Consider the following 12,981-nt stretch of genomic DNA (forward strand, 5'->3'; position numbering starts at 1 on the left):
GAGAAAATTGGTTTCATGATGAAACGTATTATGTTTGCTCTATTTGATCAAAGAAAAAGAAGAAGAAGAAAGGAAGTGATTGAAAAAAAAAAAAAAGAAGAAGAGGAAAAAGAAAAAGAAAAGAAAAGAAAAAGAAGTCGCCAAGCGGAAAGTGAATTACCTCAAATTTTGTTAAGGGGAGTGTTGGTATTACATCAGTGATTACAGCAATAATAATGCCACAAGTATGAGCATATTGCCAAGAAAGAGCTATGATTTGAATCATGTGAGTTTCTCTTTTAATGTTCTTTTCACTAAGTATTTTCCCAGTTTGATTTAATTTCTCATATCCAGTTCTTTCTTAACCCTCACCCTGTGGCCTATCATTACAACCTTAATAAAGACCTTTTGATCTTTGATTTTGGTGTTGACTACATTAGTGGAGAGGATTTCTGAAAATTGGACTTATGGGGTTAAGTTTTAAGAGAATTCTTCTGATTTTGGTTGTTCTACTTTTATCTGAGTTTGCAGGTGGTTTGAGGTTAAATTGACTATATCACACACACACTCAATGTCTTAGCTTTAGGTTGAAGTTAACGCCTAACTCTTGCTTGACAAATTGCAAAATTTTTTATTGATTTTCTTGCTATCTTTGATGTTAAAAGAGTAAGATACTAGAGATGAAATCTAAATTCATAAAAACTTGGTGAGTGATGATACTTCTCTTTGGGGTCGAGCTGATATTGCCTAAACTATCATTTGTTTTTCTTTTTGTTTGAGGACAAACAAAGTTGTAAGTTTGGGGGTATTTGATGGCTTGCAAAATTTCATATTGCAGATTTTACAAGTTCGCTCGAGCGGAGGTTTTTGGCCGCTCGAGCGAATTCAGGCAGATTCAAACGCTCGACTGCCGCTCGACAGGGAGCTCGAGCGGGTTGCTGAAAAACGAAGATCGCTCGAGCAGAGACATTGGCCGCTCGAGCGAAATCAGGCAGAGTCAAACGCTCGATGTGCGCTCGATAGGACGCTGGAGCGAAATCAGGCAGAGTCGAACGCTCGACGCGCGCTCGACACCCCGCTCGAGCGAACATCGTATTTTGACAGATTTTAGGTTTTCCGCCGTGGGACCATATAAAAGCCATTTTTCACTCTAGAGCCGAGAGTTTTGACTGGAGAACACTCTTTGGGAGAGAAAAACATAGCTAGAGGGATTCAAATCATTTGTTTTGGAGACGGAATTCCAATTTATTGCACGTACGTTGGATTCATACACGAGCACGGACGGGAGAAAAGCGTTGAATCGTTCCCTTGAGCTTTTGACGACGAGTTGAGGCTGCAAGGAGGATTTTTCAGTGTTTATTTTCTTCTTCCCATCTTCTCAGAACAATTATGGTGAATTCGTTTATGTTGAATTCCATTTCTAGCATGAGCTAAATTTTCTTTATTCTAGGAAAACGATGTAACCTATTTCCGAACTATGCTTGTTTGTCCATGCTAATTTAATGCAATTCTCTCTTTGTTTATCTGATTTATTCTGAGTTTAATGCTTCTAATTAACTGGCCATTGATTAGATGATTATTAATCTTGTGATTTGCTATCGAAAGAGGGAATCATAGGGTAGATCTTGGATATTTCAGCATAGGTAAGTATAGAGATCGAAAGACTTGTATGAACCTGTGTAGTAATTAAATCATTGGTCTTATTGCGTTCTTGATTATTTAATTTGCATACTCTTGTGTGAATTGATAAACTAGAATCACTTCCAATTGACTATCGAAAGAGGCTTTTGGATGGATTAGAGATTTGCTAATAGACAAAAGAGGTTTAAGTTAAATTAGCTGGATGAGAAAAATATAGTGAAGAATTATGGTGAAATCGATTTCCTAGAAGTTTTCTTCCCTATTGAATTTGATCGTTGAAAGTCAGTTTTATTTTCTTTGCTTATTTCTCTTTGAGTTGATCTAGTTTTATTTGCAACTACAAAAACCTTAGCGATTCCTCTAGATAAAATTGAGATTAGTATAATTTTGGTATTTGGCAAGAGTAAGGTACCAATCACTGAGGACGATACTCTTCTTACCACTTTATTATAAAACTACGATACTGTGCACTTGCAGTTTTGCACCGGTCAGTGGGATTACAACCAAAAACAATTATAACATATGCAGAACAAGTGAAACAAATATATTCTTCGACGTGCTGCCATCCCTGCCCATTTACTTCTTTATTATCTTGACATGGAGTTCTATACCAACTATGCATGGAGAAATTTATTGTTACATCATTAAAAAATCTAATTAAAAAATCTGCATGCACAGTTGGTATAAAAAACATGTACGAGAAAAATAACAACATTGTTGAATAGATTGTTATTATTGCATTTTGCATTCTATCTGGTTGTGCATGCTAGCTAGCTTGTGTTTGATGACATCTCTAAAAGCTCATGACCTATTTTTTGTTCTTGTTTCTCACAGGATTGAACCAAGATATCAAGAAATAGAGCAAAAATATTTCATACTCTGTCAAAGATTGATGGATAAGCTAGCTAGACCGATATAGAAAAACTTTCACTTGTAAATTTTTGTTACATTGTGATATGTTGGATGATTTTATGTGAAACTTAAAACAATGGCAGTGCAATGGTTAAGTTTCGGATATGTACTTTAAGGTTATATGAATGATGTCTGCTGGCAAAAATTGAATTTCTCTATATATAGTATTTTTTGGTTTATTAACTTGCTTTGTTTATTAACAAGCAAGTATTTAGAGAAAAACAACGTATGAATGTACAAAACAGGGACTGCTTCCAAATATTTCCGGCGACAATATTCAACCGGAATTAATTTGGCAACAGCAAAGCTTCACTATTTTCGACTACAAAATTAGTTGCAAATACTTATTTCCAGCGAAAAATATATAGCCAGATAAAAAATTCTCCAGCCAACAAGCCAGCACAATTTCCGGCTTAAAATGTAGCTACAAATATGTATTTCCGGCGAAAAATATATAGCCGAAAAAAATTATCCAAGCAAAAGAAACAACAACTATTTTCGGCTAAAAATGTAGCTGTAAATAAGAATTTCCGGCTACAAATATATAGTCGGAAAATAAATTGGCGCCTAAAAACTAGCCAGTATATATTTGCAGCTTTAAAAATGTAGCCGCTAATATAACTTTTCGGTTAAAAAATATAGCCGGAAAGTATTTTTGGCTATGGATAATGGATATGGGCAAAACTTATTGCGACAAAATTTCGATTCATTTGTGGCTATTATTATTGTCGGAAAAAAATTTTATTTCTGACAATTATCAAAGTAGCCGGAAAATATTTTACTTGACTCTATAATAGCGGCTATTCGGTGGCGACTAGAAATAGCGGCTAATAATTCATAGCGGCTAATTGGTGTGTTTTTTCCGACTATTGGACCCGTAGGAAATGGAGCAATTTCTTGTAGCTGTATCTTTGCAGCTTGATCCTTTAACTTTGTGTCAATGTTTCGAGGGGCTTATGTGGCTTCACTACCATTGGCTGCATTGATTAGTGGAACCTCATTAGACGCAACCAGATTGATCGATCTTGTACCCCGTTATATAATAGTGTAAGTGTTGTGAAAATGTAGTCCTGATGATTATGACGATCGATCAAGAGCACGCTTTTAATTAGATAATAATAATAATAATAATTTAAAGAAAAAAAGACATTGTCAAACACGAGGAAACAAACATGCAGTACTTGTATTAATAAGTCCATACGACATGATATACATAATGGGAACCTCATTAGGCGCAACCAGCTTGATCGATCTTGTACCCCGTTATATAATAGTGTAATTAGTGTTGTGAAAATGTAGTCCTGAAGATTATGACGATCAAGAACACGCTTTTAATTAGATAATAATAATAATAATTTAAAGAAAAAAAGACATTGTCAAACACGAGGAAACAAACATGCAGTACTTGTATTGATAAGTCCATACGACATGATATATATAATATGGATGTAGATTTCCGCTAAGGACTCTCACGCGGAACATGGATACAGCTCATAATATTGCTACGTATCTAGTGGAGGTGCACATGAGAATTCAACTATGCATTGAATTTATTGTTTTTTATATAGCTAAATATATTTTATGCCTAGGCGAATAAGTTCTATAACTTAAATTACAATATATCTTATGCCTCGATCCTATATTGGAAGTTCTAAAAGTTCTCTCTCTCTCTCTCTCTCTCTCTCTCTCTCTCTCTCTCTCTCTCTCTCTCTCGTAACTGTATCATCTTTGTTTTAAAATTTAATTGGCGAATACTAGCTAGAAACATGATGCATGATGGTGTGGCTGTACGTGTAGAGTGGAGGTAATCTTGAAAGGTCCTAGTAGATTGATATCCATGTTCACTCATTTTCTCAGAATTAAAAAAAGTATCAAACAAATTATTAGAAAAATTAGATTCTGACTCTAACACAAGTCTACAAGCAAATAAACCCTAGGCATCTATATACCTGTGTATGCAAGGTAGAGAAAAATGCAACACTAAAAAAAAAACTACAAAAAGAAAAAGAAAATAAAATAACGATGTAACAAGTTAAAAGAGATAACAAAGTTGCTGCCTTTATAAACTGCTGAAAAGAAAAACTATTTAACAATTCTTCTACCGTCTCCCTTGCAACGGTACCAAAATTTGATTACATTCAGAGAATAACGCAGTAGCTGTAGCACAGCTTTGGGTTGTCAATTCCATAGAGAGACAAATTAAAATAATAGCAGAAGGAACAAAAAAACTAAAGAAAAATCTTAAATAAGTAATGGAGAACAAAGATTAATTTTAACTGCAAATTAAAGTGAAACAAAGTGATTAACTGAAAAAATACTCAAATTTCACGACCAGTAGAGCGTCGAAAATCCTTTGTATAAATCCGGTATTTTAATTATTCTTAATTTATTGGATAACTCAATTAAAAGCTCAATTTCTGAAATTCTCAATTGAAATGTATAGATTTATAAACAAAAATTAAATCAAATGTAACATTTTGAAAATCATTCACCACTTTTAAAATAAGTAAATTTCTATCCCTATTGAGAAAATCCAACGATGACAATATACTCAGAGAGCGATATTGCAGCAAAAAACTAAATTAATATAGATAAATAATTGATCCAAATATAATCAAAGAACTAATTCATTCAATAGAAAAAGCATCACTAAATCCATAAACAGAATAAATTTTATAATTATTCGGAGAAGAAATCATTAACAATGAATTGAGAATGATAAAATAAAAGAGTTTTAACAATTGAAAATTAAATATATGAATTAAAAATAAATTAGAAATACCATCTAATGTGCAAGTTTATCACCAGCCCTACTTGAGAATTTAGTTACCCATAAATATAATAGACAACAAGAATCTTTAGAGAAAACTGAAGTGAACAGCAGCATGAAAGTGATTTTATCCTCTCTTCAAATTTACCTCTTGTGCCTCTCTTTTTTCCTATTTCTTGTTAATGATATACTTATGTATGGTAGGAAAGAAATTCTAATGTCTTCTTAATTTCTGCATAAAAAAATCGCCTAAATGTTAGGACTCATCTTGGCAGCCACATATGCCCTTCAGGCATTCGAATTTAGAAATCCTTATTAGAGATAAAGTTATAGCCCTCTAAGATATATTTCTAATGAATCAAGAATCGTATCAATCCGGTATGTGAGTAAAAAGTTATGGTCAAAATATTAAAATATGTCCAGACTATCTCCTAGCAAATTTCGGATTTAGACTTCTTGCAGTTTTCTTTTATGATTTTTTTTTTTAATGATTCAAATTGCTCTCAAATCTCATGAAGCTCCTAATTTGAATTTAAATTGGCTTTGAATTTTTTTTTATAAACTCTAAAATTAAATATAAAAAAACTGTTTAGGTCGAGTATCCCAACGTAAATAGAAATTCAATTTAAGAATACATATTAATTCATATAATTTCTATTTATATTTTAACATTTTAATCTAATAATAAGATATTTAGAATTTTTTTTGCATACTCACCATAATTTTTTAAAATTATAATATAAAAATAATATTTTTTTAAAATTTTTAATTTTAATCTCAACTAAATATATTCCATTTCAAAAAACAAACTAATCTGCTTGTCCAGCATCTTCTTCAGGTGAGAAATCAAACAATCGAAAGGTGGTTTTTGAACACAGACGACAAAAGTATTCTACATCGGAAAAATTTAATTATAAGAATAATTATATATTAATATGATATGATTAGTTAAAAAATAAATTTTATTAAGAATAATATTAATTTTAATTTTAAATATTAAAAAATTAATATTAATATATAGATTAATAAATAATTTTATTTGTATATAATAAAATTCTTATGCACCTGATGAAGCCAATTAACTTTTTGCAGAGGATGGCTATATTTCACGCGGATTTCAGTACAGTCAAACGGAAATGGAAAACATGATTCACGTTGGATCGTTACTTTTTGTGACAATGTCAACCGTACAAAAACGTGACACGTTTAAATCTTACATCAAACAAAACATTTTTACTTGTCATTAAAAATATATATTTTTTTTTTAACCGTTAAATCATAAACTGTTACTAATTATTTTTTGTGATACATTTAAGATAACGGTTGTGACCAAATGTCTTTAGTAACGTTTTAATAAATTTTTACTACGGTTTCTTTTATCATAGAAGATAAATTATGTTGTAGTGCTGGGACTTGTCATATATATATATATATATATATATATAAATAAAATACTTTAATTACAAAAAATTCTATAAAATAAATTACTTATTATTAATTTATACGTTGGCTATTAATTTTATAATAAGTTGACATGTGATACGTTGAATTATAAAATTATTTTTTTAAATTATAAATCTAACTTATTATATGATTAAATCTCATGTTAATTTATAAATTTATTTCTATAAAAAAAATTTATAACTACAATACTTCTCTCTCTCTCTATATATATATATATATATGTATATATATTTCTAAGTACGTAATCTTCGATACATCATGAGGATCTTAGATGTAGAAATACGGGATGGTCACGCAATAATTGTGTCTCGTATGCATTGAACTCTTCCCATGAGTTTCTCAAAGTGTTGGCTTGGAAGACATGCACAGAGACAGGTCCTCCGGAGGTTGCCACAGTTGTAGATATAGGTATTTTGAGAATATGAACAGGAGAAGGCACCATAGCCAACAAGGTGCGCAATGGATTTTGACGGTGATCGGAAAGACGACGCGAGAACCGAATATTAATAAAGAGTAATGTTAGTATTGAATTCAAGATTTTAAGTTTCGTTTAATTATATATCTACATATAGATTTTGATAATAACAAATAAATTCAAGTATATAAAAAACTCTCAACCTCAAGTTTTTTATACAATAGAGAGTCAAACATATCAAGAAATTAAATATGAGCAAGAAGGGAATAAACTCACATGAAAACTCATAAAGTAATGTTGTACATCTCTTTTAAAATTTGAAATTAAAATTAAGGATCAAAATTAATATTTTATCATAAAGCATTAAAATACATTTTCTACATGTGCCTGAATATTTTAAAAATTAAATTTAAAAATTTTGAAAGATGATTGATTGTCATCTTTCACATGTGTATGACATGATTAAATGTTTAAATTTTGAAAATATTAAAAATGAATGATTGTCATCTTTCACATGTACATGTTTTATTTGAATATCTTCAAAAGTGATTGATGCTCTTTTTGACTTATACAAAAGGTAGATGACTTTGTTTGAAAATTTTGAAAAGTAAATAGTACTCCTTTTGTCATATGCGAAAGTAAAAAGATTAAATTTGAAATTTTTAAAAAGTGACTGATGTTATCTTTGACAAATGAAAAAGAAGAGATTTTATTTGAATTTTTAAAAAAGTGAATAATATTGTCTTTGATAATTAAAAGAAGAAGAAACTTTTATTTAAATTTTTTGAAAAAGTGAATGATATTATCATTGACATGTGAATTATTTTAAATCTGAATATGAAATCTCATATGCCTATAAATAGATCATTTGAGAGTTTCAAATTTACAACAAAAAGAGTATACAAGATTCATTCAAAGTCTTTATTCTCTTTTTTCTAAGTATTGAGTCTTAATCCTTATTCATTTTGAGAGATATATAGTTTGTACTGTATTGTTCTTATTTCACTCATTGAGGAGTGTTCTCTGATAATCTACCCACTATCATCTCTTGTATCAGTAAAACGATGTATATAACCCTTGTGCATGTAGAAAATATTCTACATAAGGAATAGTTAAATCATTACGTGTAAGGTGATTACAAGTGTAGAAGGTGTTCTACACGGATCCTTTGTAATAGTATTGTTTAAATGTGTAATATGTTTCTATCTCTACCTGAAGGTGGTTGAATAGTACATTTGGAGATCCTTAATAGGTAGCTTAAGGCGAGGACGTAGGTAATGGAGTCAAACTTTGTTAACATACTGAGTTTATTTCTCTATTATCCTTACTCTTTATACTTATTATTTTTTTATATTTTGTTTATATTTTATATTGTGTATTTGATTTATAATTGTTAATTTTTAAATATAACTTAATTCACCTCCTTCTTGTGCTAATCATCTAGGCAATAGTTAGGTATACTCGTGGAGAGGTGGGCAAGCACTGTAATTCTTTTGAAAAAGAATGGAATCCACCAAATAGTTATTTATTTATTTATTATTAAATGTAGGTTACATATTTCCTCAGTTTTTTTAAAGAGATTTGCGACGTTTACACACTCTATAATTACAAATATCATTTCTCTCAATAAATTCTAAAGACTTTAACACGGATGATATAATAAATATTTGGGTTTTGCTACTTATAATTTCCACAAGCCATGCATCATACCTTTTTTAATTTTTAAAAATTCTTTAAAAAAATTTTGGTTTTATTATTCTTAAATTAATTGAATTCTTTTACTTATTATTTAGACACTACACATTTAGTAAGAAAAAATAAAAAATAAAAAATTATATATAGTTTGTGGCCTATGGGGATAATAATCAGTAGAATTTTTCTAAATGTTTTTGCTTGACTAATAAATAATATTATATATGTTGGATGATAAATTATATTTATCATTCCCATACACCATACACAATATTTTTTATTTTATTTTATTTTTTCTCTTATCAAATATATGATATATATATATATATATGATAAATATAATAATTCAATTAGTTTTAAAAAAATAAAATCAGAAAAATAAAAATAATAAAAAAATATATAGTGAATCACTGAATGGAAATAGTCAACTTTTTGCAGTCACTAATTTAACCAATTACGCCGCACCAAAAGGTAGGCTAGGTCCCTATTTAAAGCTTTACCTCGTTTGAGCAGCTTAGCCTGCCCTTTGCTACATACCCTGTACTACAGATGTCTACCCAACCCAACCAGCCTCACCGAATGTCCGGAGCGGATTGGCTTAAATACTTCCGTTATATGCCAGAACGAGATTCCCCCAGTGATGTACGAAATGCACTTCTAGTGGTGATGGCACTGATTGCTGCCGCTACCTTCCAAGCTGCACTCAACCCTCCCGGTGGTGTTTGGCAACAAACCATGAACGACAATGGGGTAAATCTGGAAGCGGGCACCGCAATTTTGGGCTCTTAGCCCATTAATTGCAAACTTTTCTTTTTCTCAAATACGCTAGCATTTGCTTCGTCCATCTACGTCATATTCTATCTTGTATACCAATTCCCCTTTTATATACAGATATGGATTGGCTTAGTCTCATTTGTCGCTACATACGCTAGTTCGACTATCTCCTTAAACATTCGCAGTGCTGCTTGTCTAAACGGACAACTCGTCGCCGTTGCAATTTTTTTTCCAGTTGTAACGATGTTTGTTGCAGAGGGGGCGCGGCGTAGATTTTCAACTGGTCAATAGAGGGCGTACTGCACTTCAAGACCAATCTTATGAGACAAGAACTTGACCGGATCGGTTAATTAATTGTCTGTCACAGTTCAGGACCAAGGCATTGTGGGCTTGGGTTTAACCGTTTAAGTAATAAAGGTTTAGTAGTTGGCTTCCTAGTTGTGTGTGGCCCTCAGTCCTTTAGTTGTTGTGAGTGGGCATATGGCCATTTCTTTTATTTGAATGTAATTCTCAAGTCAGACCAAGGCTCTTTCACAATTTGATAAAGTTGTTTGTACTGTTTCATTTCATTGTTTCGTTAAGTTGACCTCTGATCCATCAAAAGTTCAAATTCTTCTTCTTTTATCTTCTTCTTATTCTTCTTCCCATGTCCTCACTGTCGAAGTGAAATATTTTTTAAATCTTTACAATGTGTTACAGTATCAGTACTCTTATCTGATCATTGGAAAGAAAAAAAAGAAAAGAAAAAGTAATAAGTATGTATCACTCTCTTCTTCCAAAGAGAATAAGTTTGAAGTTTTCATTTACTCCTCATATATATAAATATATATATATATATATTTATATATTACATACTAGCAGTTGTTTAACATGCAATGCACATTTACCTAATTGGAAAGAAAAAGTTTGTGAAAATAATGTGTCCAAACAACAACAAAATTGTAATAGTTTTAGACCTTTGGCAAATGAATTGTTATATTTTCCACGTTTATTTCCTTTTTAATGTATTGTAATTAATTTGTAACATCTTTATTCTTAAGTTATTCAAACTGTTTATAATATTTTCAGATTAATTTGTAATAGTTTTAGACTACTTTGTTATATTTAAAAATTATTAGTTAGCAACTTAACATAATATATATATATATATATGTGTGTGTGTGTGTGTGTGTGTGTTTTATATATATGTTTTAAATTAGGGTTATTTTTTAAAATAACTTGTAAAAATAACACATATATCTATGTGTGTGTGTGTTTTGTTGAATATTTTGAATTTTCTATGGTGTCGGATTGGATCATAATCTTATCGTTAACAATCACGGAAGAAATCCATCTGTTTTACCAACAGGACCATCAAATGATTCCTTCGCTTCACCTGTGGCTGTCGTACCTGCCTATAAAATTCTATGGTTCCTAGAAAGTCGTTGTTCAACATAAGGACAAAATAAATTAAACCGTAATTAAAGTATATATCAAGTTTCGAGGGGCTTGAAATCGTATCGCTCAAACACAAATTCAATTGGAACACAACATTAATATAATCGATGAAAAGTGCGAGTTCACTTATGTTCAAATTAAAATCAACCAAATAACGCTAGCTTGTTCACCCACAACTCGCATGCTCCAACTCCACTCGTTTATATCCATGTCCTCCACTTAAACCGGAATTGTTAAAAAATAACTATAAAATGAGTTCTTGCATTATTAAATAACACATATATAGGGACTGTTCGGAATTACGATAGGGGTATTAAAAAATACTTCAATAGTCTTAAAAGTTATTTAATGGAAAAATTAGGTTGTTTTGATGTTATATAGTAAAGCAATTTTAATTTTAAATAAGCTAAACAAATACATTTATTTTCCTCAAACGTGTTTTTTCTAATAATACGGAATGTAATTTAAATTATAAAAAGACTGTTAATAGACAAAAATACCCTTACAATTTTAAGATAATTACAACTTTCAAACTTTAAAAAATATGATTATAATTTTAAAAAATTTAAATAATCGTTATTTCTACCTCAGAAATATCTTTTTTTTATTTGTTTCCAAATAAACATAACATATTTGTAAGTTGCTTTAAATATATGGTTACCAAATAATAAATAACATTTTAATAGTAGAACTTATTATTTAAATTATACTTTCCACTACAATTTCAAACACGCACATAGTACCATACAGTCAAAATAAGATATTATAAAAAGAAATGAATAGATATTCCAGAAATAGATAAGACTTATCAATGGACTCAACTTTATCCTTTCTTTTTCAATCTAATTAAATCGATTTATATTCATTATAGATACGTTGATAACTCTCAAGACATTTCTTTAGACAGAGACTCCATTTTTCCACTTCGGATTAGCTAGTCTCTTTCACTACTTGTCGCAGAAACATCCAAACTTCATATCTCAAGCACTTATCTTGCTGACACTCATGACTTGTCGTACCTATTTTTCAGCATGGCTATAAGTGATGCATGGTTCCCCATCATTTTGAAAAGAAAACCTGTAATATTCTGATCAATCAATTGGTCTTATATATGTCATTTAGCACCCAAAGAGTAGCTTCTTAGTCCCTATGAAATTTAATTGGGTTTATTACCTTATTATTTTAAGTTTTCCTATATAGACTGTATTATATTTATGAGTAATGCTATGCTGCCGCCCAACAATGACCGCGGAGCGTGCCACCTAGCACAAATGTGTTCTTTTATTTTTTTGTTCTTTTTCTTTTCATAATTTTTAATATATTTAAATATTTTTAAAAAAATAAAAAAAAAATACACCAATACACTAAAAATCACTTTCTTAATCATTAAATAAAAAAATAATAATTTGAGGAATGGTCATTTGGAGTAATACACTTGGGATGACATAGTAGATTTATTCTATATTTATTTGACAAACTTAATTTTGGTATTTGTAGGGACAATTAAAAAAAAAAAAAAAAAAAAGAGATTCCATCTCAATCGACTACATTGGTCTCATGTTGATCAACCATTGGTTTGTTAAGTCATTTTTTGTAGTTTGTATTGATGTTATTATTTTTTTCTAATTGAAGTTCTGTTTTTTTAGACATCATATGATTCATATACTAATCATTTTCATACTTTTTTTTTTTTTTGTTTTTAGGTTTTATTGAACACTTGGAGTTGGAGGGACTAAGTTTGGACTTTGCCAAATGATTTGTTATATTTTCTACCATTATTTGTTTTTATGTTTTGTAATTTGTAACATTGTTATTCTTAAGTTATTCAAACTGTTTGTAGTAGTTTTAGAATAATTTGTAATAGTTTTATATTAATGTGTAATAGTTTTAGATTACT

At 30.1% G+C, this 12,981-nt stretch overlaps 1 protein-coding gene across 1 annotated transcript; it reads left to right on the forward strand.

Moving 5' to 3' along the window:
• The first annotated feature begins 9,397 nt into the window (after positions 1–9,397).
• Positions 9,398–10,266, forward strand: LOC122299897. Its single transcript, XM_043110379.1, has 2 exons — positions 9,398–9,623; positions 9,765–10,266. The coding sequence occupies exons 1-2, from the start codon at positions 9,423–9,425 to the stop codon at positions 9,936–9,938; spliced, it is 375 nt and encodes a 124-aa protein (XP_042966313.1). The 5' UTR covers positions 9,398–9,422; the 3' UTR covers positions 9,939–10,266.
• The last annotated feature ends 2,715 nt before the right edge of the window (positions 10,267–12,981 follow it).

Source organism: Carya illinoinensis, chromosome 16, assembly GCF_018687715.1.
Source record: "Carya illinoinensis cultivar Pawnee chromosome 16, C.illinoinensisPawnee_v1, whole genome shotgun sequence".
Lineage (NCBI taxonomy): Eukaryota > Viridiplantae > Streptophyta > Magnoliopsida > Fagales > Juglandaceae > Carya > Carya illinoinensis.

Coding starts and splice junctions, on each gene's coding strand:
- LOC122299897 (XM_043110379.1), top strand. CDS start 9,423: ATGTCTACCCAACCCAACCAGCCTCACCGAATGTCCGGAGCGGATTGG. Junction 9,624..9,764: donor AAACCATGAACGACAATGGG/GTAAATCTGGAA, acceptor TTTTATATACAG/ATATGGATTGGCTTAGTCTC.